The sequence below is a fragment of the Oryza glaberrima genome, chromosome 10, assembly GCF_000147395.1.
Source record: "Oryza glaberrima chromosome 10, OglaRS2, whole genome shotgun sequence".
Taxonomy (NCBI): domain Eukaryota; kingdom Viridiplantae; phylum Streptophyta; class Magnoliopsida; order Poales; family Poaceae; genus Oryza; species Oryza glaberrima.
The window spans coordinates 4,290,701-4,318,497 of NC_068335.1; the positions used below are offsets into that span (position 1 = coordinate 4,290,701).

At 42.2% G+C, this 27,797-nt stretch overlaps 3 protein-coding genes, 1 long non-coding RNA gene and 1 pseudogene across 7 annotated transcripts; 1 reads left to right on the top strand and 4 right to left on the bottom strand.

Annotated features, from left to right (window-relative positions):
* Positions 1 to 571: 571 nt before the first annotated feature.
* Positions 572 to 2,532, bottom strand: LOC127753351 (chalcone synthase 2-like). The gene is made up of 2 exons (XM_052278830.1): positions 2,334 to 2,532; positions 572 to 1,577 (listed from the first exon to the last, which is right to left on the bottom strand). Exons 1-2 carry the CDS (start codon positions 2,530 to 2,532, stop codon positions 577 to 579), a joined length of 1,200 nt encoding a protein of 399 aa, XP_052134790.1. The 3' UTR covers positions 572 to 576.
* Positions 2,533 to 7,268: 4,736 nt separating this feature from the next.
* Positions 7,269 to 8,604, bottom strand: LOC127753360 (uncharacterized; annotated as a pseudogene).
* Positions 8,605 to 9,418: 814 nt separating this feature from the next.
* Positions 9,419 to 12,183, bottom strand: LOC127785679 (uncharacterized). 2 transcript variants are annotated; one of them, XR_008019851.1, is made up of 4 exons: positions 12,107 to 12,183; positions 11,522 to 12,044; positions 10,750 to 10,880; positions 9,419 to 9,855 (listed from the first exon to the last, which is right to left on the bottom strand). It is a non-coding gene; the product is annotated as an uncharacterized LOC127785679 (long non-coding RNA). The 2 variants fall into 2 exon arrangements; XR_008019850.1 differs by lacking the exon at positions 12,107 to 12,183 and having other exon boundaries at positions 11,522 to 12,100.
* A 4,042-nt stretch (positions 12,184 to 16,225) lies between these two features.
* LOC127786376 (deoxyribodipyrimidine photo-lyase) lies at positions 16,226 to 20,139 on the top strand. Of its 3 annotated transcripts, XM_052313769.1 has the most exons (10): positions 16,235 to 16,724; positions 16,841 to 16,989; positions 17,109 to 17,305; positions 17,392 to 17,632; positions 17,796 to 17,953; positions 18,078 to 18,114; positions 18,203 to 18,261; positions 18,883 to 18,964; positions 19,595 to 19,666; positions 19,784 to 20,139. In XM_052313769.1, the coding sequence occupies exons 1-10, from the start codon at positions 16,379 to 16,381 to the stop codon at positions 19,961 to 19,963; spliced, it is 1,521 nt and encodes a 506-aa protein (XP_052169729.1). In that variant the 5' UTR covers positions 16,235 to 16,378; the 3' UTR covers positions 19,964 to 20,139. The 3 variants fall into 3 exon arrangements, 2 of the variants coding, with proteins under 2 accessions (XP_052169730.1, XP_052169729.1); XM_052313770.1 differs by lacking the exons at positions 19,595 to 19,666; positions 19,784 to 20,139 and adding an exon at positions 19,320 to 19,588 and having other exon boundaries at positions 16,226 to 16,724; XR_008019954.1 differs by lacking the exon at positions 18,883 to 18,964 and having other exon boundaries at positions 16,229 to 16,724; positions 19,784 to 19,857.
* A 618-nt stretch (positions 20,140 to 20,757) lies between these two features.
* On the bottom strand, positions 20,758 to 27,774 carry LOC127786375 (nucleolar protein 12-like). Its single transcript, XM_052313768.1, has 12 exons — positions 27,149 to 27,774; positions 25,242 to 25,627; positions 25,065 to 25,139; positions 24,517 to 24,726; positions 24,095 to 24,407; positions 23,926 to 24,021; positions 23,699 to 23,836; positions 23,520 to 23,620; positions 23,344 to 23,411; positions 23,207 to 23,256; positions 22,208 to 22,266; positions 20,758 to 21,647 (listed from the first exon to the last, which is right to left on the bottom strand). The coding sequence occupies exons 1-12, from the start codon at positions 27,726 to 27,728 to the stop codon at positions 21,516 to 21,518; spliced, it is 2,208 nt and encodes a 735-aa protein (XP_052169728.1). The 5' UTR covers positions 27,729 to 27,774; the 3' UTR covers positions 20,758 to 21,515.
* Positions 27,775 to 27,797: the final 23 nt, after the last annotated feature.

Sequence of the window (27,797 nt, forward strand, 5' to 3'; positions counted from 1 at the left end):
ACAGTCGTACCTACGTGGTACCTATTATAATTTGGGGGGAGGGACAATTTTACCCTTTTTCTCTATTAACAAAATTATATTTTTATCCTTAGTACCTAAGTATCTATGCTAATACTTAAATACCTTTTACATAGTACCTGTGATTGAGAACTAATGGATCTTTACCCTTTTTGGAATGCAAACACCGTAAAAGTTCTCGAATGATAAAGGAGGAAGACAAACCCATTAGGCAATCATGGGTACAAACTTCAGCATAAATATTTTATAAATTCCGATGTTGTAACCTGTGTTGTAATTATTGTTCTTTTTATTACCAGGGCATTGGCAGAGGTAGTATTTTAATTATACATACACATGACACAGGGTATTCCAAATTTTGTTACAAATCAATAAAGCTTATGAATCAGAGGACACATGGAAGTGATAAAAGTTTATTTACAACATGTAGTAGAGTTGAGAATACTTAAGCATGCATAAACAATTGATTCAGTGTCACCCATTAATTAATTTCCATAGTGTAGTGAAATATCGAAGCATCAGATGATTCCGATTGCATTATTTTCATGACAGTGGTAACTAATTTTGCTTAAGACCACGTGCCAATGGGTTGCGCATAACAATTGTCTCAATTGTGATCCCTGGTCCAAAGGCCAGCATCACTCCCCATTCATGCTGCTGTGACTCATCTTCGTCCTTCTCCCGACGGTGGCATAGTTCATCAAGAACGAATGCAATAGTTGCACCACTCATGTTCCCAAACTCGCGTAGCACTTGCCGGCTTGCTGCAAGCTTCCATGGTTGCAACTGTAGCTTGCCCTCTATGTTGTCAAGGATAGCACGGCCGCCGGGGTGCACCGCCCAGAAGAGATTGTTCCAGTCAGGATCTGTGTATCCGACCGATTGGAAGGATTCGAGCAAGCTCTGCTGGATGTTATCCTTGATCAGCATTGGCACCTGGACAGAGAGGTGGAAATCTATGCCGGTGCTAGTGGCCTGCATGCCAAGTGCGTGCTCGGTTCCTGGTATCATGGTCTGTGAGGCAGCGACCATCTCGAACAACGGGCACTCGCCATCAGAAAACGGGCCTGCACCAACGATTATTGCACCGGCACCATCCCCAAACAGTCCATGTCCGACAATTTTGCTTTCGTCTGGGGTGGAGAAACATACCAGGGTTAGCTCTGAGAGTGCTACAAGGACGCGTGCACCACGGTTGTTCTCAGCAAGCTCCTTGGCGAGTTGGAGCGCCCTGCCACCGCCAGAGCAGCCGTGGAGGCTGAGGATTGTGCGGGAGACAGAAGGACGGAGGCCAAGGAGCGATGCCAGCTGGATGTCAGTGCTAGGGGCACGACATCCAGAGTAGGTGCTAAAGATGAGGTGGGTAATGTCGGTGGCTGGATGGCCCCACTTGGCAATGGCCTTCCTTGCAGCAGACTCGGCGAGCTTTGGGACCTCGGCGGCGGCGATTTCAACACGAGCTTCAAGGGAGGGCTGGTGTTTGTCAATGATCTCTGGATGGGCACGGATGATCTCCTCATCAAGGTGGATGTATCGCTTCTCTATGCCTGATTTTTTACCTATAATTAAAAGGAAGAACCAATGCCTCTATTAATTAGGTTGTACCTAGTAGTCTTGAGGATAGAAAAAATATATAGAACATATCATTGCAGATTTATATCTCTGTTGCAAATAATTACAAAACTAAAATATATGTTATAATGCTCTTTCCAGAACAAAATCACGCAATTTGTTTTCGTATGTATTCTCCAAATATTTAGGAAGCTGTACATGTTTAAAATTTGGAAAGATTGACTTGGCACATGGTTTTGTTGAAGTACCAATGGTCTCATGATGTAGTATTTAAATCCTAGTCCCGGCCAGCAATAATAAACAATTTAGTGAGATTTCAATAAAAATTTAGTAAGACCCAGAGATTATTGTTGTGACTCCCTCTGTTGAGATCTAATTAAAAGTGGGAACTCCTCACTCATAGGTAAGTGCTTGTGGTGTGCGTGCCTGATTTTTAACGTGACAAAGACCATTAATTTGGTTTTTACCTGCATTTATCACTTAGATTGCAAAATGGCAAAAACACTTATGAAGCGTGTCTAAAGTCGAGTATTATCATACTCTTCATTTCTGATTACTAGATAGTGCGGCATATATATCTAACCTCTATATAGGACACGTAGAGCCTACATTCTTTTCAACATAGAATAAATATGTGTGGTTTAGGAACCATGGCATGATATTGCTAGAAATGTTTCTGATTGAAGTAAATGGAAAATAATTAATAATAGTCATATGATAAGTAGATTGAACGATCTTCTTACATATCCTCTTCATCTTGTCCTTAAGCTCAGTAAGATGCTCGCTCTTGGTTAGGCCGAAGTAGTAGTCGGCAAAGTCATCCTGAGGAACAATGTTAGCTGGGTTTGCAGTGCCGATGGCGATGATGGTGGCGGGGCCTTCCGCGCGCTGTGCGCTACGGCGGCTGTCAACAACGGCGGCGGTGGTAGCTGCTCCAGGCATGGCGATGGAAATGGAAGATGTGTGCTTATGAAATTAGTTAGCCTGAGAGAGATAGAAGATTATGTGATGCGTCTATGGATGGAGCCTCTTACTGCTGGCTCTGTGTTTTTATACTAAGCATATCAGCTACCTAGCACTAGGTAGCCACGAACTCTATCTGCATTAGTAAATGGCTTAGAGAAATTCTCAAAAAATCGTCACATGTTCCGTGGGTTTAATGAAATGAAATAGAAATATTTTTCTTCTATAGACCACATATAATATATATAATTCAATACTATAATATATGTAGTAACACCCTGATCACATGGCCATGAACAAAATCATACATTAAGAGAACTATAAAAGACATCTTCCAAACTCTAAATTTACAATTAAAGTTGGGTCTGCCATTCAATCCACAGCTACTGTGGTCTGGATCAAGGACCCTTTTTCCTCTTCATGTCCTCTAACATCGTGCAAAGTATCAAATGAGCAAAATCTTTACACGAGCTTTATTATATTAGAAGGAGCTGCTACGTACCTGGCTGCTATCATGATTAATTCCATTGCATCGCGCGTTATTATTTTTAGATAACAGGAAAAATATCCCTGCCATGTTCAATATATATAGTATCTTATTTTCACGATAGACTATAGATTAGAGTATGTAATTAATAAATACTAACATATAATATTGTAGAGCAAACTAGTTTAGAATGCGATACCGTACCCAAATATTTCAGCATTAATTCGTATTTTCATATGCAGCTTGCGATCGTGAGCTATCATTGTAGTCCAAACATAGCTGGCTTGGGGTTGTTAAATTATTTTTTCTGCACAATCACCGCACTCCTGCATTGAGCTTAATCTTCCCTTTCAAATTAATGAGTTTCAGGAGAATCAACTAGTGCTGTGGAGTTTACATATCTTAATACTCCCTCCATTCCAAAATATTTGACGCCGTTGACTTTTTAAAAAATGTTTGACCGTTCATCTTATTCAAAAAAATTTAAGTAATTATTAATTCTTTTCCTATCATTTGATTTATTGTTAAGTATACTTTTACGTATACATATAGTTTTACACATTTCACAAAAGTTTTTGAATAAGACGAACAGTCAAACATGTTTAAAAAAATCAACGGCGTTAAATATTTAGAGAAGGAGGGAGTATATAACTCGATATTGATCGATCCAATCCTACAGCATACCTTTTTTTTATATATTTAGCTTGTGATTGTCCAGCTGTTAATCTAGATCACTGAGATACTTAATTAACTTAGTTTTCCGCACAATCACCCCTCATCTCATAATCGACAGAGTGGTCACTAGAATCATGTACCGAATAAAATAATATGTATCACTCATGACTGCGACATTGGTTAAGACTGGTAATGTTTCGGATATTCGGCGATTAAAAGAAAAATATGATATCGATTGTCGAAACATGAATTCGGCAAAATAAAAGGGGTAGCGCACGAGACCTAAAAGTGGATGAATGCGGAGACAAAGGATTTAGACAGGTTCAGGCCCTCTCGATGAGAGGTAATACCCTACTCCTGTTTAGGGATTTGAATCCGCCAGGTGTAGTATAGATCTGACGATCATATGTGCTCATGCCCCCTAGAGGGCCTCCTGCCCACCTTATATAGGATGGAGGGCAGGATTACAAGATAGAAACCTTAACCAATACGGTATCGGTTTCCAATATTATCAAACCAGGACTTTAGGCCGTTCCGTAATATACAAGGAAACGTAATACCCAAGTCATGATCTGTTATATATTCCATAGATATAAGTTATCCCCTATAACTAGTCGGATAACCATGCCGTGTGGATATGGGGTACCCATAATCTCCACATCGATAAATGGTCGTCATTCTCTCATAATTAAATGTCATAAACATGGGTACCGGGTATCCCACGACCTGCAAAGATGATTCTTGCAGGCGGCGTCTTATGTGCTCCGCCTGCGATAACCTATCTTCAAAGACGGACTGCTAACTCCTCCCCGGTACTCATTTTCGCCAGCGGAGTTTTTCTCCGATGACCATACCTGCCTATGAAAAAAATACCCAACAACGGCAAAAATGCTTTTTCTAGTAGTGATTCTTCATGCATCGTTCTTTAGCCTGAGCATCCCACATAACATCCTTGATTGTCTAGACCCCAACTCCCACTAGGTTCAATTCTAATTCCATCACCGACATTGCTCCTTCAGCCTTAATCAATGCCTGCACATTAACAGCAATGAAATTGTTGTCGAAAAACAAACACTTCTGCCGAAAGGCAGGCTTCACTTGAAGAGTGGAAAAGGAAAATAGTGGTTGTGTATTAATTTCTTCAAAATCAGCTCCCCCACTGCACACCCCCTAGGGGATATTTATAGGTCGATAACTGGGTTTGCAAACCCTAGGGTTTGGCATGCAAGTGTTTCCACATTATTATCCCCTTGATAAGGATGTTTATAGGGTATCCTATTCTTTAGCCTACCTAACCGGCCTACTAGCCTTATTGGGATAATCTTGGGTTGCCAACTAGGCCTTGGGGACCTTATTCTGCTCTTTTTTTTTTTTGCGAGGCTTATCCTGCTTTGTTGTCTGAGGTGCTTCGTCCTCTCTTGAGACGCTTCACCCATCGTTGCCCTGCTCCGGCTCACTTCGCTTCGCTTTGCTTATCCTCTCTTTGCTCTGCCCCATACTGGTTCTCTGGTTCCTTGGTGCTTCGGCAGGCAGGTCGAAAGATTCACTAACCTGCATCCAACAGAAATCATATTACGAGTACAACTTCTTCCCAACTTGATACAATTAGTGTAGCAACAGTGTCGACGAACTGTGCCTGACAGTACAAAATCTAGTGAAACCAGTGTTTGGTGGAGTGGGTTTGAGGCTTTGATTTGCTTGCTCTCCTCTAGATCATGCAAAACTCACAAGTTTCTACCCAGTTTCGGGCCTCCCTGAGGATAACAATCCTACTCCTACATTTCCTTTTTTGGATTGAATAAACTAGGGATATACAAAGCCAAATCATTTTTCCTACATAACTCGAGAGTCTGTCTTCAAATGTTTTCAACCCCTTCATGGGGAACCCTCGGCCCTTTATATAGTATGATAGAGGGACAAAACCAAGAGAACCGTGCAAACACCCATGATGGTCTAAGCCCTAGTTGCTGTGCTACTACCACATTGTTGAGTAGATCAGATGCTAGCTAATCCTGTCAGCGGGCAGGATCCACTATGTCCCCCCTAGGGATTTCTAGGCTGCCATCCGCTCATAGCCCTTGGGAACGCCATGCGTTCGGCCTAATCCACCTCTAGGCAGTGGTGCAACAGACGGCCTAGGTTTACCAATCTGTGGGGTGGTCCCGGTGGGACCACACAAAAAATAAGGCAACCGACCCAACTATATATAGAAAAAATAATAGAAAAAAAGCGCATGAACCTGGAATTGGAAACCGAAACGTCGCGCGCAGCATCACACGATTGCTACGCGTCCTCTCCTCACTTGACTACTCGTTTTTCGCGCTGCCTCCTGCCACCCGCATTTGCAACAGCAAGTCCATGTGGAGAGGAGCAGAGGACGGAGGACTGCGACTCCACGAGCGCCGGCTGCCGCCGCCACCCGCCTATCACCGGCCACCGCTCGCGAAGCCGAGTGGCTAGCATGACGAGACTACGAGTCCACTCTCCGCTATATTGTAGATCGCTAATTGTTGAAACATGCAGCAAAGAAAAATGCTTCTAAATTGCCTTCTTCCCCAGTTGTGGTATAGGAGCACACTCAAGAACAAGACGTTGAGAAGATGTCTCACCACCACCGCCGCCGGTTTATGACATTGACAGCCTTCCACATGATCAAGAGGAAAGACTACCCATTGTAAGTTATCTTGTCAATGATCAAGATGCAGTTCGGAGAGCATATGTTCTTAAAGGCCCATTTAAACCTTATCCACATGATTTTAAGAAAAGAAAAATTGGAAATAGAGATCGGCAATAATAAAAGGGAGCAGCGCACGAGATCTAAAAGTGGATGAGTAAAGAGGATAAGGATTTAGACATGTTCAGGCACTCTCAATGAAAGGTAATACCCTACTCCTATTTGAGGATTGTATCCGCCGGATGTTGTATTGATTTGGCGATCGAGTTATGGTTATGTCCTTGGAGAGCTCCTTGCTCACTTGTATAGGTTCGGGGTAGATTTACAGAGAAGAAACCTATTTGAACACGGCATCAGTTTTCTAATCTATTATATGATAGGACCTAACAAAACCTATGGGCTATGCCGCATGATACAAGCCAACATTATTCTCAAGCCCAAGACCATTACATAATGCTATGGGTTCAACCCACCTCCTATTTCCAATTGGATACGTAGGCTGAGTGGATATGTGGTACCTATGATCTCCACAGTTCAGCCTGAGGAGGTACCTTCAAATCTAAGAGTCCAGGATAGCATCACAAAAGCCTAGCAAATAAATACCACAGATAAGAAAGATAAGAAAAATAAAAGAAAATTGGCTTAGGATAGAGTTAAAACAACAAGTAATTTGAAATGGAGGAAGTAATGTTTTTCATTCTAAAGACAAAACAGACGGAGACATTCATGTCCAAGTCCGAAATCTACATGATTCTGAGTTGTTTATGACAATTAAGTCGCAATAATATAGTTGTTTCTGACAATCAAATCGCAAAAATATTCTGATGATACACCTAACGGATAGAACAGGGAGTCTTGAAAACAAAACCCCAACATTATTCAGAACACAGCATCAATGTAAGCCCCATTAGCCAAGTGAAATCGTGACTTGTGCGTGGTCATTTGAAGCTCCACTCTCCCATTTCAGTTTCCGCTGCAATTGCCGTGATTCACAACCTTGGTTACCTCCACACCGGTCAAGATTACAAAATCCTGCCAAGTCAATTTATTGTCAAAATCGCCACCCAACTCCAATTTTTCAATGAACCTTGCGATGCAGAACCTGCCTGAGCCCAGGTTAACAAGTTGAGGATCCTGTGTTACCTGCCATACCCTGTTTTGTTCAAGTTCCTTCCAACTGCTAACTAGCTCTGGCTGGGAATCCATGGCTGACAGGTCAGCAGCAGCCAACAGCTGGTCCTCGGCAGAGAGGCCAAACCAGAGCTTGAGCTCGGGAACATACTCGACCTTGCCCAAGAAGGGTAGCGTCCACTCGCCCACTCAACTCCACATGTTGCTGGCCACGTCCAAACAGTAGGTTCCTGCGTCCTCAGCCGATACGAGGATGCGCCGCGAACCGTCGTCATCGCCGGCAACCACGGCATAGGATGTGATTCGGTGGCGTCTCTTGATGTAGGCGTAATCGCGGACGTATGGCGGTGGCGGGAGTAGCTGGCAGTACCATGACATGAACGACGCTGTCGCCGTGGGCTTGCGGTAGACGAAGGCCTCGAACTGATCGCTGCACCGCGCGCTACACCCCGCCTCTGATTTGGGGCTTTTCTCCATGATGTAGAGACTGCTGCCTTCACCATCACCGCCGTCATTGTCCGTGCCGGGGACGAAGAGGGAGAAGGGCCTCCACTTGGGTTTGTTGAGGCTTGGCATTGTCACCACCTGGTCTGTGTCGGCGTCGAAAAGGAATGCGCGGCCAGACTGGTCCACGCAGACAACCTTGCGATCTGCAAGCGGTAAGCAGTCAATATTCCACCCGTAATCAGGATCAGCCGCTTGAGCTTTGAAGCTGAAGATTGGGTCGGGAAGCTGGAACTTCTCCTGCACCATAAACGCTGCCCCATCCGCATGTTTGTTCTTCGTATTGAAGGCATCAGCAGTCTGTTGTTGCTGCGAAATAATGCTGCTGCTGCTGCACGCTTCCATTGTTGTTGCCGTTGGTAACGGTGGGTGAAAGAGTAGGTAGCGTGTCAAGTCAATGCAGCTAAGTGATCTGATGCCAGGATCCGCCCCGTTCTCCACGATCAGATTCAGAAACCGCCGCGGGAGGCTCATCGTCTTTCGATCAACCGAAACTCAAACTTTGGATCGGAAACAATTGTGACTTTGTGAGGAAGGAAGGAGGAGTACCTCGATTGCGCGTGTTGTCCTGCGGTCGAATCGCCCAAGATGGCATCATAAAAACCCAAGCAAATAAATACCTCAGATAAGATAATAAAGATAAAGCAAAAGAAGAGCAAATTATTGGCTCTCGATCAAAAAAGAAGAAGATGATGAGGCGGACCTGATCAGCTGAGGCGGGTGCAAGGTCGGAGAAGTGAGAAGAAATCTCATACTTTGGGGGAGTATGAGATTGCTGAACGTCTAGGGTTTAAGAAATCTCAGCCACAGGCGGGCGCTTGGGCCGTTCTGTACGGGCCTCGGCCACAGCCCACAGCCACACTAGTAAAATGTTTTTTTTTTTCGAAACAATACCAATATTGCTGCCCAGCTTAATATTTCGCCCAACGGCAAGCTCCTGCCGATATCTATCTCCTCTGTACGTATGAGTGTCAGTCGGATGCTTGCATGCAGCAATCAGTATACATACTTGTGCAATTGAATACTCCCTCCGTTTTTCGTTATAAGTTCGTTTTGAATTTGGTCAAAATCAAACTACTTCAAATTTAATCAATCTATATATACACCTACTTAAAAAATAAGTAAGGCTTTCGGTAGGGTTTTTTCGTCCGTCAATTTTTTTTCACACGCGATATTTTTCTCACGCGCGGTTTTTTTGGCCGGTTTTTATCAGATTCCGGTTTTTTTACGTGTGGTTTTGTCCGGTTTTTTTGTCCGATTGTTTTTTGGTGGGTCCGGATATTCCCCACCGCGTCCGATTTTTTTGTGGGCCCGGTTCTTTTCCCACCGTTGATTCTGATGGGCCCGGTTTTTTATATACAAAAGAAAAAAACCACAGGAATCCATGTTCACCATGTTCACGCACAGAAACACAGTAGTCCAGGTTCACGCACAAAAAACACAGGAGTCCAGTTCACACAAAATATACAAAAAAACACAGAGTCCAGGTTTACCAGGTTCACGCAAGAAAACAATATCGCATACGAGTCAGGTTGGTTCGCCCACACCTTTTCCTGCTCCTGTTTGCGCAGCCCAAGTCAGGAGTTAGATTCTATCCCGATTCTATCCCGAGTCAGATTCTATCCAGCTTTTCTTTCCGCTATATTTAGCTAGCACTCCCACTAACGTGATTTTATAGATTTTTCTCGCAGGACAAAATACACAAATATGATTACAGGTAATACAAATAATAGAAGCGCACAAGAAGATATAGATCACAAGGCTCTTCTTCCTCTAGGATGTCAAGCCACCTCCAATTAATGTCGATTCCAGGTTATCAATGAACTCAACCCTGAATGCAATTTCAATTTCATTAGATTTATAAGATTAATATTGAATAAAACTACCCAAGGTCTTTTTTCTGTCCATGCAGAAACATATAGCAAGTTAGCAACAGGCATATTTTCATTTCAGTTGCTCAGCGGCTATTTTCATAACATACCACCACAAAATCTAGGAGTTGCAAACCCAAACATGAAAATCTCTTTTTTAAGTGGCTTTATATATTACTAGAAGAAAGAAAAAGTATTGGTAATTGCAGCAAGAGCAATTTTATGCAGAAAAACATTAACTGTGCAGACAGATGAACCATTGTTTAATTATTGCAATTTTTAATCATGCTCTAAGAACCTTAATGTTTATCATGCTCTAAAAACCAAGTAAATACAACACGACTAGATGAATGTCTTTCTGCTTTCTTTTTACCTTATGTCCGCTCTGCTTTTAATCTTATTTATTGGCAGTAATTACCGGAATATTTTTGGCAATCATCTCGATTCTATACCTCCAACCCATCAAAGGGTGATAAGAAGAAGGTTCACAATGCAGCACGACATGGCCAATTGCCTAAAAACAATGTCATAGCCAACACTTATACCAATCCAGATCAGCCGACATCGGTATGGAGCTCTTAAAAATTCCAAAGCATTACAACGGGGCATAGCAAGTACAATAGGTTCCAATTTAGCCATGCAACTAAACTTAATTCTGAAAAAAAAATTGACCTGATCATCATAACTCTTTAGATTAAGAAAGATATATCTTGATTATCTTTCAGAATTTCATGTTCATAAGCTTATATTATTGTTGAGAAAGGCTCCAATTCTATACACATGCATAAAGCAAAATATTTTAAATCAAAGATGTGTAGGGAAATTTTTATAGACTCCAATGCTACCAGAAGTACCTTAAATCACGGATGCATTAGTGAGTCTTTTTGCAATAATCTCCACATTCTTCAGCAGAGCACTATCATGAACCTCAGTACACTGATAATTTAGATGTATAGTCCTTGGTTCCAATATCGCTATACTGTCCCTGCATCATGGAAACAAATGCAAGTAAGAAAAAATATCCATCACATATCAAAACAAAGTTTCTTTAAATCAAATAAAAGCATCATGGCATATAGCAAACTAAGGTTTGATTTTTTTTTTTGGTGCTACATTGGTACATGTCAGAATTGAGTGTTCCTAAACAGATGACCAATCAGGCATGCACATTGCAACCAAAACAAAGCAGGAAACCATGTGATCAGATATTACATCGTAAGAGAAAAAAAAATTGGTTGCAGTAGTACGGCTGTAGTTTGCACAAAATTTGAGTCCGTCGCCTATCGCTCGCGCCATTACGATCGAACAAAGACAGAGAGGGCAGATACCATGTTCAACACGAAAGAGATTACTAGAACCAAAACGATTACTACAGATTCAATTTGGACTAAAAAGGGGGATGAAATAAACCTCATAAATACAAGAAGGATTCCACTAGATTACTACAACAACCAATCGAGGAAGACTCAATTGGTCAGATCGAAGCCGCGTGAAGCGCAGATCCAGCAAGAAGGAAGAAGAGGGTTCTGGCGGTTCAGGGGCTGAAGAGAGCATAGAACGGCAGGGGGATTGTGGGCGCCGGTCAGCAAGGAAGAGAAGATTGCATTATTGCAACGATGAACTCACCGTGGCCACTCTAGATCCGCTCCACCGCTGATGTGTGCAGCCGTCGTCGAGGTTGTCGCCCCCTTCTTCCAATCTGCCACCCCACCTCATGGCCGGCCAAGAAAGGAGAGCAGGGGCGCCGGCACCATCTAGCTCGCCATCTGGCGAGAGTGGGGGGCAAAGGCAAGGGGTGTAAGGAACGACTGACCCTGGCTTGCTCTTGCGCCGCCACCATCAAGCTCGTCGTCCGACGAGGAGGGGCAGTGGTGGCGGAGGCTAGGAAGATGGCGAGGGAGAGGTGAGTGCCAGCGGCACAAGATACGCCGTCACCGAGGCCACTCCGCCGACCCCTAGGAGGCCAGGACACCGCCGCCATGGAGCCCTCTGCCGATGGCTCGCGCCTCACGTCTGCTGAGGGGCTGATCCGAACGCTGCCGCCTGGGGAGAGAGGTCAAGAGGGGAGTCCAGATCCGGCGGAGATGGGCAGCATGCTCCTCCTCTGACCCCTCACTTCCATATCCAACGTCGCCAACAAGGGGACACACTGTTCAACAAGCACCATAAATCCTAGAAAGAGAAAAGTAAAATGGAAAAGGAAACCATCACCTCGCTATGGAACTGTTCGAGAGGGAGGCAAAATCATGGTGGTGCTAGCTGGCTTTGTGGCTTCCTGGGATAGAGCTGTCGATGGAGAAAGTAAGGGCCCATTTTATTTATAGGAAAAATCTAGGAATTTTGGAGGATTTTAATCCTATAGAAAAAAAATCCTACGAAACAAAGAATTGAATCCTATCTAATCCTTTAAAATTTCTATGGAATGGGTAATCCTATGCATATTTTGGAGGAAAGTTAGCAAGAGGTCTAACCTCTTGGAACATTTCCTCTGAGTCTATCTCTCTTATCTCATTCCTGCGTTTTTCCTGTGGTCCAATTAAACAGCTATTTCTGTGTTTTTCCTGTATTTTGCAATCCTCTGTTTTACAATTGTATTCATTTTAGAATCCTGTGTTTTTTCTATTCCTCTGTTTTTTCATTCATACGATTCAAATGGGTCCTAAAAGGGAAAAGGATAAGGCCTTTCACAGTGCAAGCGTAGGGAATAGAGAGACTGAGAAGATTGGAATAAACGAGAGATTTCTTCTGCTTTCCTTTTTTCCACTTCCCGTCGGCTCAGCTTTTATTTTTTTATGTATTTTTTTTCTTCCGGTCTGTTTGGCTTCCATTTTTCCCCAAGTATAAAAATTACCCTATATTTATTGATATTTCACTTCAAATGAAATTTACAAATAAAACACAATACTACCTAAGAAAAAAAAGGAAAAGTTTGAATTACACCCCTGAACTTTTGGGTGAGTACGACTTACCTCTCTAGACCTAAAAACCAGACATCTTTCATCCTTAACTATCAATACTAGATGAAAAACCACCACGGGTAGCTTTGTAAGCGGTTTTGATCCTACGTGGTAGTCTAGTCAATAATTCTTTTATTAAAAAGTCGATAGGGCCCAACTTTAGATCTCTCTCCTCATTATCTATTTCGCTCCTCATTATCTATTTCGCCCCTCAGACCCCCCTCTCTCTTGTCAGATGCCAAGGAGGAGACGCGTCAGCGGCTGCGTGCGTCTCGCGGCGGAGGGCCAAGGCAGTGGGCCAACGACAGTGAGGAGGCGGGAGTGACAGAGCGAGGCAAGTGGCATGGTCTTAGTCGAGCCATGTCTCAAGGTAGGCGTGATGCAAGATGTGGCTGCAGGGGGCGGTTCACCACCGCATCCGCCTCGAATCGCACTAGGTAGATGCGGCAGTTCGTCGTCAGCCCGCCCCCATCGGCCGCCGAGAGAGATGGAGGTGAGGGAAGGAATAAGAAGAGAGGGGATTAGGGAAAGAGAGAGAGGGGAGGAGAAAGAGATATAGATGGTGAGAGACTAATAGGTGGGACCCGCCGATTTTTTTTAAAAAAAATTACTGATTGGACTGCCACATAGGATCAAAACCACTTTGGCTTGAGTGGGGGGTGGGGGGGTAATTCGTCCGGTATTAATAGCTGAGGGTAAAAAATATCTGGTTTTTGGGTTTAGGGGGTACTTCGCTCACCTAATAGTTTCAGGGTGTAATTCGGACTTTTCGTAAAAAAATAATGACATCAATTTTTATGATTCAGATGTTCCATCAGCTCTCACAAGTCCTTGTGTCATGAACTCGAATGTTCCCTTAATCAATTCCATTCATTTTTCGTTAAGGTACTAAAAATATATTGATTTTTCTATTCATCACATAAATTTACATGTGTCACCTTCTATGCAAAAGGAGACGCATTAATTTGTTCACCACTCGATCCTCGCCATTACCATCAGGCCCACACACTTAAGAAGCGTCATCCACATCGTGCAAATATAAAGAATTAATTATCAAAAACAAACATAATCTTTTTATAATTGTTCATATCGCCGATGCTTATAATCATCTCGTGTGCTTTGGATAAATCATAAATATCAAACTTCAGCCACCCTTCAATACCCGGTGCAACGCACGGGTATTTTGCTAGTTTTTATAGATAAATATATTAATATTTACAACACCAAATTAGTTCATTTAAATCTATAATTGAATATATTTTCATAATATATTTTTCTTGGGTTAAAAATATTATTATTATTTTCTACAAACATAGTTAAACTTAGAGCAGTTTAACTTTGACCAAAGTCAAAATGACTTATAGTCTGAAAGGGAGGGAGTAGTAATCTTCAAATGGTTCTTTCTCCTAGTTAATTATTCATATGTTGAGATTCAATTACACCATTATATTTATTGCACACATGTGCTCACTTCGAGCTACAAAGCTCGGTGCTGAGATCACCCGTTTCGCTGGGAGGGAGTGGCTGGCGGAGAGAATTGATGCTACCAGGATGGTCGAGTTCTTGGTCACCAATATCGTTGGCAAGGAAAGGGAGGTGGCCAACAAGTTGTCATATCATTCAGTTCACCAAGGTGGATCCCGACGCATCCGCCAAGGCACTCCAGATGCTCAAGTCCGCCATCGTCTATGGCTAGGGCTACGCTATGCTTTGCCAGGGCAATAGATGAGGTTGTATCATGGGTGTGAGAAATATGATGAAGGATGGCCTCGATGCTGCCCAGGCCATGCTGTTGGATGGTGTCACTTGGCCAAGCGGGGTGCACTGGAGAAGGAGGGCGACAGTGAGGTGAATTTGACAAGCACTACATCTTAGTCCATGAGCGTCAATAGGAGATAGAAGGAAGAGGTGGTACGACTAGAGGCAAGAAGGATATTTCTCCTCTAGCTTTCATGATGGTAGTCGGACGTGTCACGTCACGTGGGAAAAGTGGCAAGGGACTATGGATGCTTTTCCATTGGCAAAAATTTATGAATAAAGGCAAATGTGGCATTTGAAGAATTGGCAAGGGTGGCAAATAATTAAATTCTCTTTTGCAGAGACGTGGAGAGAGATACTGCTTTCTCCGTTTCCTACTCGCTGCATCACTCATCCAAGCACAGTGAGCCCAAAAATAACATCGGGCCAATGAACCCGAGCCTGGCCTAGCCGTCCCTCGTGCGGGCGATTGTCACGCCTTGATTTTGTTTCAAGGATTTAAACTTATCTAATAAACCATTTTTAGAATTTATATTCATGTGTAAATTTATTGACAAGTGAAGTAAATAAGGGAAATAAAATTTCCTTAATAAATCATGGTTAGTGTTACTTTTCTTAAATTCTCCATGCCTGAAAATACTCCTTGGATTTTCTCAAAATTCCCATATCTCAAAAGCTAATTTGAAAATACAAACATCATTACAGTAGTAATCATCAAAGTGAAAACCGCTAAATTGTCAACCACTCATGCCCGCTCACTGCTCCTTCTCCCCACCTATCGTTGCTTCTCACAACTAGATCCGGCAAAGGTAAGCTTGGAGTAGCCCAGATCTACGATCTGCGAGCTCAGCACTGCACGTTGTAGCCACCAAAGCAGGCAATGGTCCCTTTAAGCTCGGGCAGCTAGAAGGCTTGGCGAGCATTGACGGCAATGGCGATGCCTACGACGATCGTGCAGCAACGGAGAGGAGACTACAACGACGACTCAAGAGGAGTCGAGGAAGCAAATAAGGGAGGTGGGTTGCATCCCCGCCTCGCTCACCATTTACAACCTCGCATCCCGACGTTCGTCCACGCAACTGCATGCACTTAGTCAGGTGAGAAGTGAAGCTCAATTTGAGCAATTCCCTCTTGTCTTGCTAGTCAGACGATTTTCGTACATGTAGAGCTTATCCCTACAGGCCATGCTAGCACTACCAAAAAATTGATACAACAAAAATTGATTTCAAACAAAAAAGCCCATAAACCAAACCTACATGGCCTATAGGATAAGATCTTTGTGTACGAAATCTATCAAATTTTAGCACTAGCAAATTTAAATTTGATAGTATAGAATTGGTTCTGAGGTGAAAAAAAAAACGGTTAGCCAAATACCCAAGTTATACTAGCAAAAGAATTGATAAAGATAAAAATTAGCTTCAATCAAGGTAACCAAACACGCCAGAGCTTCAAGCCTTCAATCCAGTTAGCCCACAACTGATCCGGGCGGCTTTTTTTTCTTAAAAAAAAAAAGGGACCCGGGGGCCTCGTGACGACGTGGCTCCTCCCACCACCGTAACTCCCGCCCCCTCGCAGTCTCCTTCCCAACAACTGGTCCATACACCACCAACCCCCATACCCCCGCCGTTTCGCCTACCACACTCCCGGCTCTCCTGCACCGGGCGCACCCAATTCACACCCACAAACGCACGCCCGCACGCGCGCGCGCGCGCTCAGAGACCTCCTCCGTCGCCGCCCGCCGCACGCCGGCGACCCACCGCGCCGCACGATGCCGCCGACCTCAGTGAGCCCACCAAGAACAGCGCCGGGGCCGGCGAACCCGAGCCCGGCACACCCGTCCCGCGTGCGGGTGATCCACCCGGGCGGCGGGAAGCCCGGTGGGCCGGTGGTGTACTGGATGCTGCGGGACCAGCGGCTCGCCGACAACTGGGCGCTCCTCCACGCCGCCGGCCTCGCCGCCGCCTCCGCGTCCCCGCTCGCCGTCGCGTTCGCGCTGTTCTCGAGGCCCTTCCTCCTCTCCGCCCGCCGCCGCCAGCTCGGGTTCCTCCTCCGCGGCCTCCGCCGCCTCGCCGCCGACGCCGCCGCCCGCCACCTCCCCTTCTTCCTCTTCACCGGTACGCGCCCTTTTCTTTTTCTTTTTCTTTTTCTTTTGTCTCCATCCGTGACGATGACATGTGGGCCACCCCGTCTTGCGAAATGTGACGTGGCTTTTTCTCTGGCTCGCTGACAGGTGGGCCCGCGGAGATCCCGGCGCTGGTGCGGCGCCTTGGTGCGTCGACGCTGGTCGCCGACTTCTCGCCGCTGCGGCCGGTGAGGGAGGCGCTCGACGCGGTGGTCGGCGACCTGCGGCGGGAGGCGCCCGGCGTGGCCGTGCACCAGGTGAGCGTGGTGGCATTGCTGTTTGCATCAATCTTCCAAGAAAGTTGGGAATCTTTTTGGGGATGGATAATGAATTCGCCGGAGAATTTAGAGATTCTTGTGGAATTCTTCGAATGCAGGTGGACGCGCACAACGTGGTGCCTGTGTGGACGGCGTCGGCGAAGATGGAGTATTCAGCCAAGACCTTCAGAGGCAAGGTGAGCAAGGTGATGGATGAGTACCTTGTGGAGTTCCCTGAATTGCCGGCGGTGGTGCCATGGGACAGGGAGCAGCCGGAGGGGGTCGACTGGGACGCACTCATCGCCAGGGTTTGCAGGTGCGGATGATAATTCTAAGGTGTATTGGGTGGTAATTTTGTTTGTGTAGATATGGATGACTATTGATTCTTGGTTGTTTGAGCAGTGAGGCGGAGAATGTGCCGGAGATTGACTGGTGTGAGCCTGGAGAGGAAGCAGCCATAGAGGCGCTTCTCGGCAGCAAGGATGGATTCCTGACGAAGAGGATCAAGAGCTATGAAACTGACCGGAATGATCCCACGAAACCACGGGCATTGTCTGCGCTTTCACCATACCTTCATTTTGGGCATATTTCGGCACAGCGGTGTGCACTCGAGGCAAAGAAATGCCGACATCTTAGTCCCAAGGTGCTGTTCTTTAACTGATTTGTTATGATTAAAAGAGTTATGATCCTCTTGCAATGTAATAAATTGTTAGATGGCATTGTTTTTCTTTACCGTGAACTGGCTAGAATTCTTAGTGATGTTGTTTACCTAATAGATGTTTGAAGTAACATGTGTTCTGAAACAGTCCGTCGATGCTTTCTTGGAGGAATTGGTTGTAAGGAGGGAATTAGCTGACAACTTCTGCTATTACCAACCTCAATATGATTCGCTGTCTGGTGCATGGGAATGGGCAAGGAAGACACTGATGGATCATGCTGCTGATAAAAGAGAGCATATCTATACGTGAGTAAGTTGCCCTTTATAATTTATTGTCACAATTTTAACCAAATTATCTTCCTGACGATGTTAAGGTAAAAGATCTTCGCTCTAATTGGTTATTTGTTAATTGTCATTTTGTTTTGGCTAGGAGGGAACAGCTTGAGAATGCCAAAACACATGATCCTGTAAGTGCTATTGGACGTGGTGTACTCTGTTGCTGATATTGAAGTTACTCTAACACACTGAGTTATTTTTTTTCTAAATGATTATCAGTTGTGGAATGCATCGCAGTTGGAGATGGTTCACCATGGAAAAATGCATGGATTCATGAGGTAATATATCATGACCAGACTCTTACAAAATCACGCAATTATAAAATGTTTATTGAACAGTTTTTTTTTTATGAAACTGCTTGTTATTTCTTCTGTACCCATGGCACATTCTAGTTAGTTGCCCATAACCTATTGGCCCACTTGTTGACAACATATGGTTATTTTACCCATCATACTGATGGTGTGGTGCTAACCTAAAGGCATTGGATTGCCCCCACCCCATCTTTGCTGACATAACTGATTAGTTTGCTTTGTTGGATAGATGGGAATTTGCTGACGTTGTGGTTTACTTTATCCTATGTCAGAAAATATGAAGTTATTTGAAAAAAAGCATTCCTTAAAAAATTAGTTTTCTGTAGAGTTTGTGTAGTTCCAATAAATTTATGATGATCTATGTGATATGTCTGGTAGCAAGCCTTTGGTGCACATAATTCTCTTTGATTCTGGGCAAACCTTTTACACTATTTTTGTTCAACTTTTGTTTTGGATCTGGAAAGAAAGAAAAGTAAGTTGTTTTTGGCGAACATCAAAGAATGATGTTATATCTAATTGATTCTTAGTTCTGAAGGTAACAGTGCCTGTAAGGACTTTTTCCTTTCCTAATGTAGTAGTTTTCTGTAGAATGTACTGGGCCAAAAAGATTCTAGAATGGACTAGTGGACCAGAAGAAGCACTTTCAACAGCAATTTATTTAAATGACAAGGTAAGACCTATACAGATGTTTGGGAAATACAGTTGTGTTATTTTGAATTTGTCCTTTTTATAGTTTTGCTAGTTGTAGTTAAAATAGCTATATTTCAACACATGGAACATGATAAAGAAACATGGAACATGATAAAGAAACTGCTCACATGAAAAATTGTAATTGAATAGCAACTTGGAAGAGTCTGCCCATGCTTAAATTAGTTCCTGCGCCGATAACCGAAAAGTTGGAGTCACATTTATCAAATTAAGAAATATATAATTTGACATTCTTTTCATGTAAGGCAGAAAATTGTATGGTTGGTGCTCTTTTCATTATCTTATCTTCCCTTAAGTTAAAAACATCATCCTTCTAGGGACAACCAGACAATAAATCAGCTTCACGGTCGCCTCGGATAAGCTGGACTATCCTTTTTCTTGGTTACCTGTCAGAAGAAAGATACAAAACAGTAACTGGGGAAATAAATTTTCAGGAATGTGAAATTGCTCGAAGATATTTCATAGTTGAACCTACAATTCTTTCCCCAGCTGGATTATTCTCGTTCTTTAATAGTAGTTGTTTGCATTGAAGTACTTCTACGGATTTTATTTATGCTTTTCAACAAAGTCTTACAAATCAATCTTGTGGCAGTATGAGATAGATGGCAGGGACCCCAGTGGTTATGTCGGATGTATGTGGTCCATATGTGGCCTCCATGATCAGGTCATTGTGTTATCACTTCTCACTTCACAGGGAAAAACAATTTTGCTTTTCACAAGCATTAGATTGTTGGTGACATTCTAGAAGCGAGTATTCCTTACACCACTGCTGTTTTCTCAGGGTTGGAAGGAGCGTCCAGTATTTGGAAAGATACGTTACATGAATTACGCTGGCTGCAAGAGAAAATTCGATGTTGACGCTTACATTTCTTATGTCAAGAGATTAGCTGGTCAATCCAAGAAGAGGAACGCTGAGGAGTCTCCAAATCCTGTAGTCAAGCTTTCCAAGTCTCAGCACTAAATCCGACTAGGAAAATATGAACATTTCTTTGTGTGGTATACCACGAGCTCGGAAAATTGAAGAACAGTGCTAACTTGAGGTAGATCATGTAGGGTATACACTGTAGATCTGTTTGTCTGATATCCTTGTAGGCTTCTAATCATTCAAAATTTGCTAGCATTGTTAAGACTTTAAGACATACAGTGTCACACCAGTTGAATTCAAGTGTACACATTGATCTAACACTGAACTAAAGTACTGCTTACTGCCTAACAAACAGTACTTGGCAAACGATGCCTACTGTGTAATGAGAAAGATAAAAGAAAATGTCTTGCAGGTAGTAACGTTTTTTTTAAAGTAAATTTCACGTATTTTGTACAATTTATCGTAAAACCAAAGATTTAAGAGCTTTCACAAAACTACAGATTTAGTGTCTCCGTTTATTACAAAATTATAGGTACTTTGTACAATCTATCTCAAAACTATAGATTTAAGAATTTATTTCACAAAACTATAGATTTCGTGTATTCGTTTATCACAAAACTACACATTTAGTGTCTTCATTTATCACGAAACTACAGATTTATTGTCTCTATTATCACAAAACTACATGTTTTTAACAATGCTCAAACTTGTAGTTTTGTGATAATGAAGACACTAAACTTGTAGTTTTGTGATAAATGAAGATATTAAATCTGTAGTTTTATTATAAAACAAGTACTTAAATTTGTAGTTTGTGATATATTGTACAAAGTACCTGTAATTTTGTGATAAATGAAGCCACTGAATCTTTAGTTTTGTGGAACAAGTTCTTAAATATGTAGTTTTATGATAGACTGTACAAAATATTTGCAGTTTTATGAAATTTACTCTCTTTTTTTTATATTAAAGTAAATGACAAGGATAAAAGAAAATATCTTGCACGTAGTAACGTTATTTTTTATAGGAAAAAGTACGAATTACCCCCTAAACTATCGCGGTTGATCGAATTACCCCCTAAACTCGAAAACCAGACATCATTTACCCTGAACTTTTAATTCTGGACAAATTACCCCCCTCACCTCAATCCAGAGCGGTTTTATCCTACATGAAGTATACGTAGCAATCCAATCAGTATTTTCTTTTTTTTTTATGGTGAGTGGTCATATTCCACAAACAAAATCTACCACTGTGTTGATAGGGCATGGTTTGGTAGTATATGCTAATTTGGCCACTGTTAGTGGACAATGATTTCGTACAGTCAAAGATTAATTTACAAACAAATAGTTCCACGCTGTGCCCCCTCCAAGAAATCATGCTTAACAACAGACATTCTGCATTTCTTATTATTTTCACCCCTTTTTTAATAGCCAACGAGACAAGGCACAAGTTCTTATTTCCCTAGAACGACATTTTTGAACTGAACAACCAAAGCATGTACATCTGATTTCACAAAGAAAGAAACAAACAAAACTATCTACAATTCAATTAAACTTGTACATTTCCAGCATCAAGGTTGCCACTGAGCTGTAAAGTATGTTACCATGAGACCATGGTGAGGCATGTTGACTGCTGTAGCCACCTGGATTTTCAGTCAGTAGTATCTTCGTATGATGTATGGGCCACTCCCCGGATGATAAGATATACTTGCCGGAGGAGGTGGATGATAAGATATACTAGGTGGAGGTGGTGGTGGTGGGGGAAGGTAGGTGTATGCATATCCAGCCTGCAAGGGCATCACAAAAAAAAAACAAAAAAAAACAAAAAAAAAGGAAAAATCAGCATGGCCAATATGATGATATAATTTCCAAAAGATTGTCAAAGCTGATTTAGAAAAATTACTAGCGTGCTGTAAAAGAATAATTAAATGTGCATCACCAAAGTTATCAGAAATTTCTAACGTGGCATAAGAAGTTTTTATAGCCCCAATAACCATCCAAAGTCTCTTGCGTGTTCAAGAAAAAAAAAACATCCAAGGAGAGCCTTTGTCCTTATTTAGAAGTTGATAGGTAACAAGAACTGTATCTCTCATCTGGTTTAAATGCAATTTCCTGTGTTGGAATGCAATACATTTACTGCAGAACAGTAAAGATTATTTCCAGAAAGTAGAAACTAAAAATGTTAGTAACTTCTTCAGGAGGTATCTTTTATTTATAATCACGTATAAACTTTCAAACGAGGTGCATGTGGGCACTAGAGATCTGTATTCATATTGACTCTTAACCAATTCTAGCTCATATTCTAGTGTAAATTAAACAAGCATGCCAACATCAGTAATCAACATACCTCGTATCCAGCAGCATTGCTTGTGTGAACAGAATATGCTGGTCGCGGAGCTACTCTTTCTGGCAAAAGGAACAAACGAAAATTAAACTACAAATTATAAGAGTTGTGAAAAAGTTATAACTTAGGCAGCATCTTCTTGACAACTAATGACAGACTACAAAGATTTCAAGTAATATCAATTCACTAGTACCAAACTGGGAGTCCCATCTTGTTGTGCACATAATACACTGGCAGAATTTATAGTTATGAGATGGAAGTTTGACTGCTTATAGTTAAGGGTGAACTCCACTCAAACAAAAGGAGGGAATAAATGTACTTATTCCTTTCTTTTGATGCTAGGTTCAGCGGAAAATTTCCATGATTATGGTTCATATGACCCTTGCAGTGATAGAGTATTAAACTAGAGTTACGATTAATCAAAAGGGCCCATTGTATAGAAGGGCAACTTGAGGGTTCACAAACCTAGATGGTGCCACAAGCTTTGCTAGCTTCTAAAATTATTGTATAAATTGCAAACTTCTACAGAATCTGAACATCTGTTTTATGTATATAGTACACTTAGTAGCCAGACTAAGCAAAAAATTGTACACTGAACAGTTGTAAGACTTCAATTGCAATATATGTGTGACTGATAAAGACTCTGGTACTAGCCTAAGCAAAATGGCCACAACAAGACCATGGCAAGGCAGGTTGTGGACAAGAGCACAAAAGGAATGTTAAAGGGCATGACACAGAAGTAGGTACTCCATAGCGTAAATTATTCCAGGTATATAATTGCAGTTGTCAAACAGTCTACCATATGCCAGGTAGACCCACGATAAGTTTTGTCAACAAAATAGAATTACGAAAATAACACCAGATAAAACTAAAACAAAGATTATTACAAAGATAACAAAACAGATGCAACTCATCTCACTGCTAATGCATACTATGTGGGATAATTACTAAAATATTAATACATGCATATGTAAACAGAATGAATCATTTTCAACAATGTACCTCTAGCATAAGGAGAACCACTGATCTGACGGATATTGTACGGTGCAGTTCTGCAAAAACATGGAAATAATAGGATTAGTAAGAGGCTAAGATCTGATCAGAACCAAAGAAGTAACAAACTGAAAAAAAAAATGAACCTTTGGTGATCACGTGCAGGAGTCCTTTGAACACGACTTGAAGGAGGGATGAATCCAGCATGAGGTGCCTAAAAACATGAACACGTCAGTGACCAAAACAAACATGCAAGAATAATGTTCATTAGAATTAAGAATGTCAATAACTCAAGATCAATAAACTTGAAGTGCTATACTACCAAATCATGGGAATGTGGTTTAGATCTGGAAGTTGCACCCACAGTGGGGTAAGCTTGGTTGCTAGTTGCATATCGAGAACCTGCAGGATGCTTCATATTTCCTGCAGAATATAAAGTATCAGAAATACAATCCATTAATCAAACAACTTATAAAACGAGAATCGACAGAAAGAACATACGATTCTTCCATGCTTTCTCCACTGGTCTTTCATTTACAGTTGTACTTCTATTCTTCCGGACTTTTCTTTTGCGCTTAGAACGGTTGGATGTTTGTGGTTCTTCCAAACCACTTTGCGAAGGCAGCTTAACGTCATCACCTTTCAGTAGTTTACATTGGTGAATTATTATTGATAACCACTTCCTTAATCAAATAATTTTAAAATCGAAATTGACAGAGAGATCATACGGTTTTTCGATGCTTTCTTCAATGGCCTTTCATTTACAGATTTACTTTTGCTCTTCCCGACTTCCCCTTCATCTTGAGAGGTCAGCTTGCTCTCACCTTTCAGAAATTAACGTGGTGAGTTCTATTTCACATTATAATTCACATCATAGAATTGACAGAGAGAACATACCACTCTCCCGTGATTTCTTTGATGGCCTTTCATCTATAGATGTATTTTGACGCTTTCCAACTTTCGCTTTTCCTTTGGAATGGGTTGATGTTTGTGGCACTTCCACATCATCTTTGGAGGGCAGCTTGCTCTCATCACCTTTCAACAATTTAAGCTGTGATTTCTTCACAATAGTCTCGTCTGTCTGGTCCTTTTTCATTTTAGATTTATCAGGACTTTTAGAAGTTGCACCACTGTGGACATTGAAACCACCCTTACTACTCTCATTGGCCAGTTTAACTTTAGATTGTGGTCGAGCAAGACTTGCAGCCAACTAGATATGGAGTGAGAAAAGCCATGTCAGCCAAATTAGGTAAAACAAAGAAAGCAAAAGTGGTACTTGGATTGGATTCAACAGTGGTATGAGTAAAGATATAAAATACCTTAACTTCCCTATCATTGATCTTGGCCTTGCTTATTCCTTCGACACAAGCTAACGCACTCTTCCGTGATGAGAATTCAACAAAAGAAACAACTTTCTTTTTTGACCGCAAAATGTTAACTTTTTGAATATTCCCATATCCTTCACAGCATTCTTCGATATTTCTCTCATCCCAAGAACGAGGAAAATGTTCCAGGTATACTGTTTTAACCTACAGAAATAGCAATATGAGCAAGAAAAAATAGCATGCTTTATGTTTTATATTAAGCGCAAAATAACTTCCAAGCCAAAGCACTAGAAAGAATGTTTTAAGTTTTATTTAAGTACAAAACATTCCTCTCCCCACCAATGCTCTCGTGGCTTTCTATGCCGTCATCAATCATGACGCTTGAACTGTTGTTTCCGAATCAGGATTCCACTAAAAAGCCTAGTCCATTGAATGGTTCAAATAGGTGCTAGTAAAAAAACGTTGAAGGAATAAAATAAGGAAAAGAAAAATAGAACTTCAGAGAACAACTTTAATATGCTAAACTGGCACTGGATTATTACCTTCGTAAGAGCCTTCTGCTCACTAGATTTTCTATGAGGTTCAGCAACAGATACTCTGACACTTTTGCCATTTACCTAACGAAAACATGAAAGAGGGAATATGATCATTACTCCATAAGCAACGACTGATTCAAAGTCAAACCATTCAAATGACTGAAAGCATCATAAAATCAAAACCTTGATTCCATCCTTAAATTCAGTAAGAGCCTTCTTTGTGGCACTGATATCTGCATAACGAACGAATGCAATGCGCTTTCTCTTTTTAACTATTCTAATAGATTCAACCTCTCCACATTGAGAAAACACCACTCTAATGTCCTCTTCAACACAGTCCTTAGGCAAGCCACCGACAAATAATTCAAGGGTTTTGTCATTCCCATCTGGAACGGAATCCAGCACAAGCAATGAGGTGTCGAGTTCATCATTTGGTGATTCATCATTTTCACGTCCACCAACATCCTCATCATTGCTCAATTGGTCAGCAACTTCACCCTTATGATTATCCCCATGTTTATCTTCATCTTGAGCTTCTTCAGAATCCTTGTCAGCTATTTCCTTCATGTCTGGAGTATCAAAGGAAAAAAGGTGACCCATCTATAACTATTGGGTAGTTGGACATAGAAGGTAGGGCACAAGAAACAATGAAATAGAAATATTCTCGTACATAATGCTCATCTCAGCATAATAATCTTTGAAATTAGTTAAAGAGATTTTAATATCTATAAAAAAAATATAGTCAGTAGAGACCCCTGCTACTATTTGCACCTCAAATTAGATTCTAACATGTGGTATTACTGAACAAATAAAACAAAACTGAAGGGTTTAGCCATCATAAGATATGGTTTCAGATAACACTTGAGGTTTTGGCTGGAAACCAACCTTGTGTAACAGGCTGACAAAATGTTGATATTGGGCAAAGATAAATTAGTAAGCAGCTGTTTTCACACCATACAGCATTACAGCCCTTTTGACTCAACTGTTCCCTCTCAATAAGCAAATAAATCTGTAATTTTAAAAGTAAAGACTAGTTGGTACCATCCAACAAGTATCCGAATATTCATGCAGTACGCATCAAAATCTTGTTCATTCAACTGAATAGCCCCTCAACCTTATCAGTTCCAACTACGAGTCAGTGGCAGAGCCAGGATTTAAACATGCAGGGGGCAACATTCCTTACATACCGACTGACGATGATAGTAGAAATTTAGCATGACAATACATGGAAATTTCAATCATTTTCCATGGATAACAAATCATATCAACATATCTATATTTGGACAATATAGTATTTTTCGTCTACCATTTATCACCGGCGGAACACAAGATGTACTCCCTTGGTCTCATAATAAATTGATTCCTATCAATCGGGATTCAAATTAGTATGAAGAGAATTAATACGGTAGGTAGGTAAATGGTATTGAATAGATAGAAACGCCCTATTTGTGGACCCAGTATAAAAATATGGATAGAAATCAGCATATTTTGGGACAAATTTTGAACTCCAGAAATAACTTATTTTGAGACCGATGGAGTATATAACATGCTAAGATTTTAGGAATCGAAATTATAGTGGCGAGGTAAATCTGTGGTTACAAATAAATGGATATTAGAGGCTAAGTTCATGCTTTTGCTTTTTTATCAGATAATGAATTACTTAGTAACAGCCAAGAGGCCTAGCAATTCCGCTTTAAGATTCTTTCATTGTTTTTTTCTTTTTTTAGGGATGGATTGTTTGTTGCAGACTAGCATATTGGCATGTAAAATCTAACGCGCAGCAATTAATCACCATATATAATTATAGGAGTGCTTAGCAGGTACTCGACAGATATTATTCGGTTGGGAGGCCAGGCCTCAATTGCTTTTTGCAGACTAGCATATTGGCATGTAAAGTCTAACGCGCAGCAATTAGACACCATATATAAATTACAAGAGTGCTTAGCAGCTACTTGACAAATATTATTCGGTTAGGGGAGGCCAGGCCTCCCTCTGCCTCTCCCTGTCTTTGCCGATTCTACCAAATAGAAGTTACCATTGCACTAAGAAATTAAGAAACTACACAATCAAAATGCATAGGTTCTACCTACCATCCGCCGCAGCTTCTTCTTCAGAGACCTCTGCGCCTGCCTCCTCCTCCATCGACTCCTCTGAATCTGCATCTTCAGGTTCCTCCTCCTCCATCTCCAACTCTTCTGGTTCCTCATCCTCCTCTGCCTCTGCCTCTTCTGGTTCCTCATCCTCCTCCGGCTCTATTGCTTCCTCGCCCGTCTCCATTACATCCTTGGGCTCCTCTTCCACCGGCTCATGGGCCGTAATGGCCACCTCCAGCGCCGGCTCCCCATCACCGGCCTCCATCGCGACGGGCCCCGACTCAGCCGCGGCGGCCGCGACGTCTCCAGGGCCCGCCGCCGGCGCCTCCTCGGCCCCCTCGCCGACTTCCTCAGGATCCTCCTCGGGCTCCTCCGCCTCATCCGGCTTCACCGCCGTGGCCTCCTGGGAGACCACCTCGCCGCGATCCTCCACCTCCATCCCGTCACTCTCCTTCTCAGCCGCGACACCAGCCTCCGCCGTATCCGCTATGGCCCCCCCGTCGGCCGCCGGGGGCGGCGGGGAGATCTCCGCCTCCGCGGCGGCAGCGGGAGGCATCGGCGGAGCTAGGGTTTGCATAGGTTTTTGCTGTTCTGAGTCGCAAATTGGCAATGGGTAGAAAACTGAATTCCAATCTTCCTGTATCCA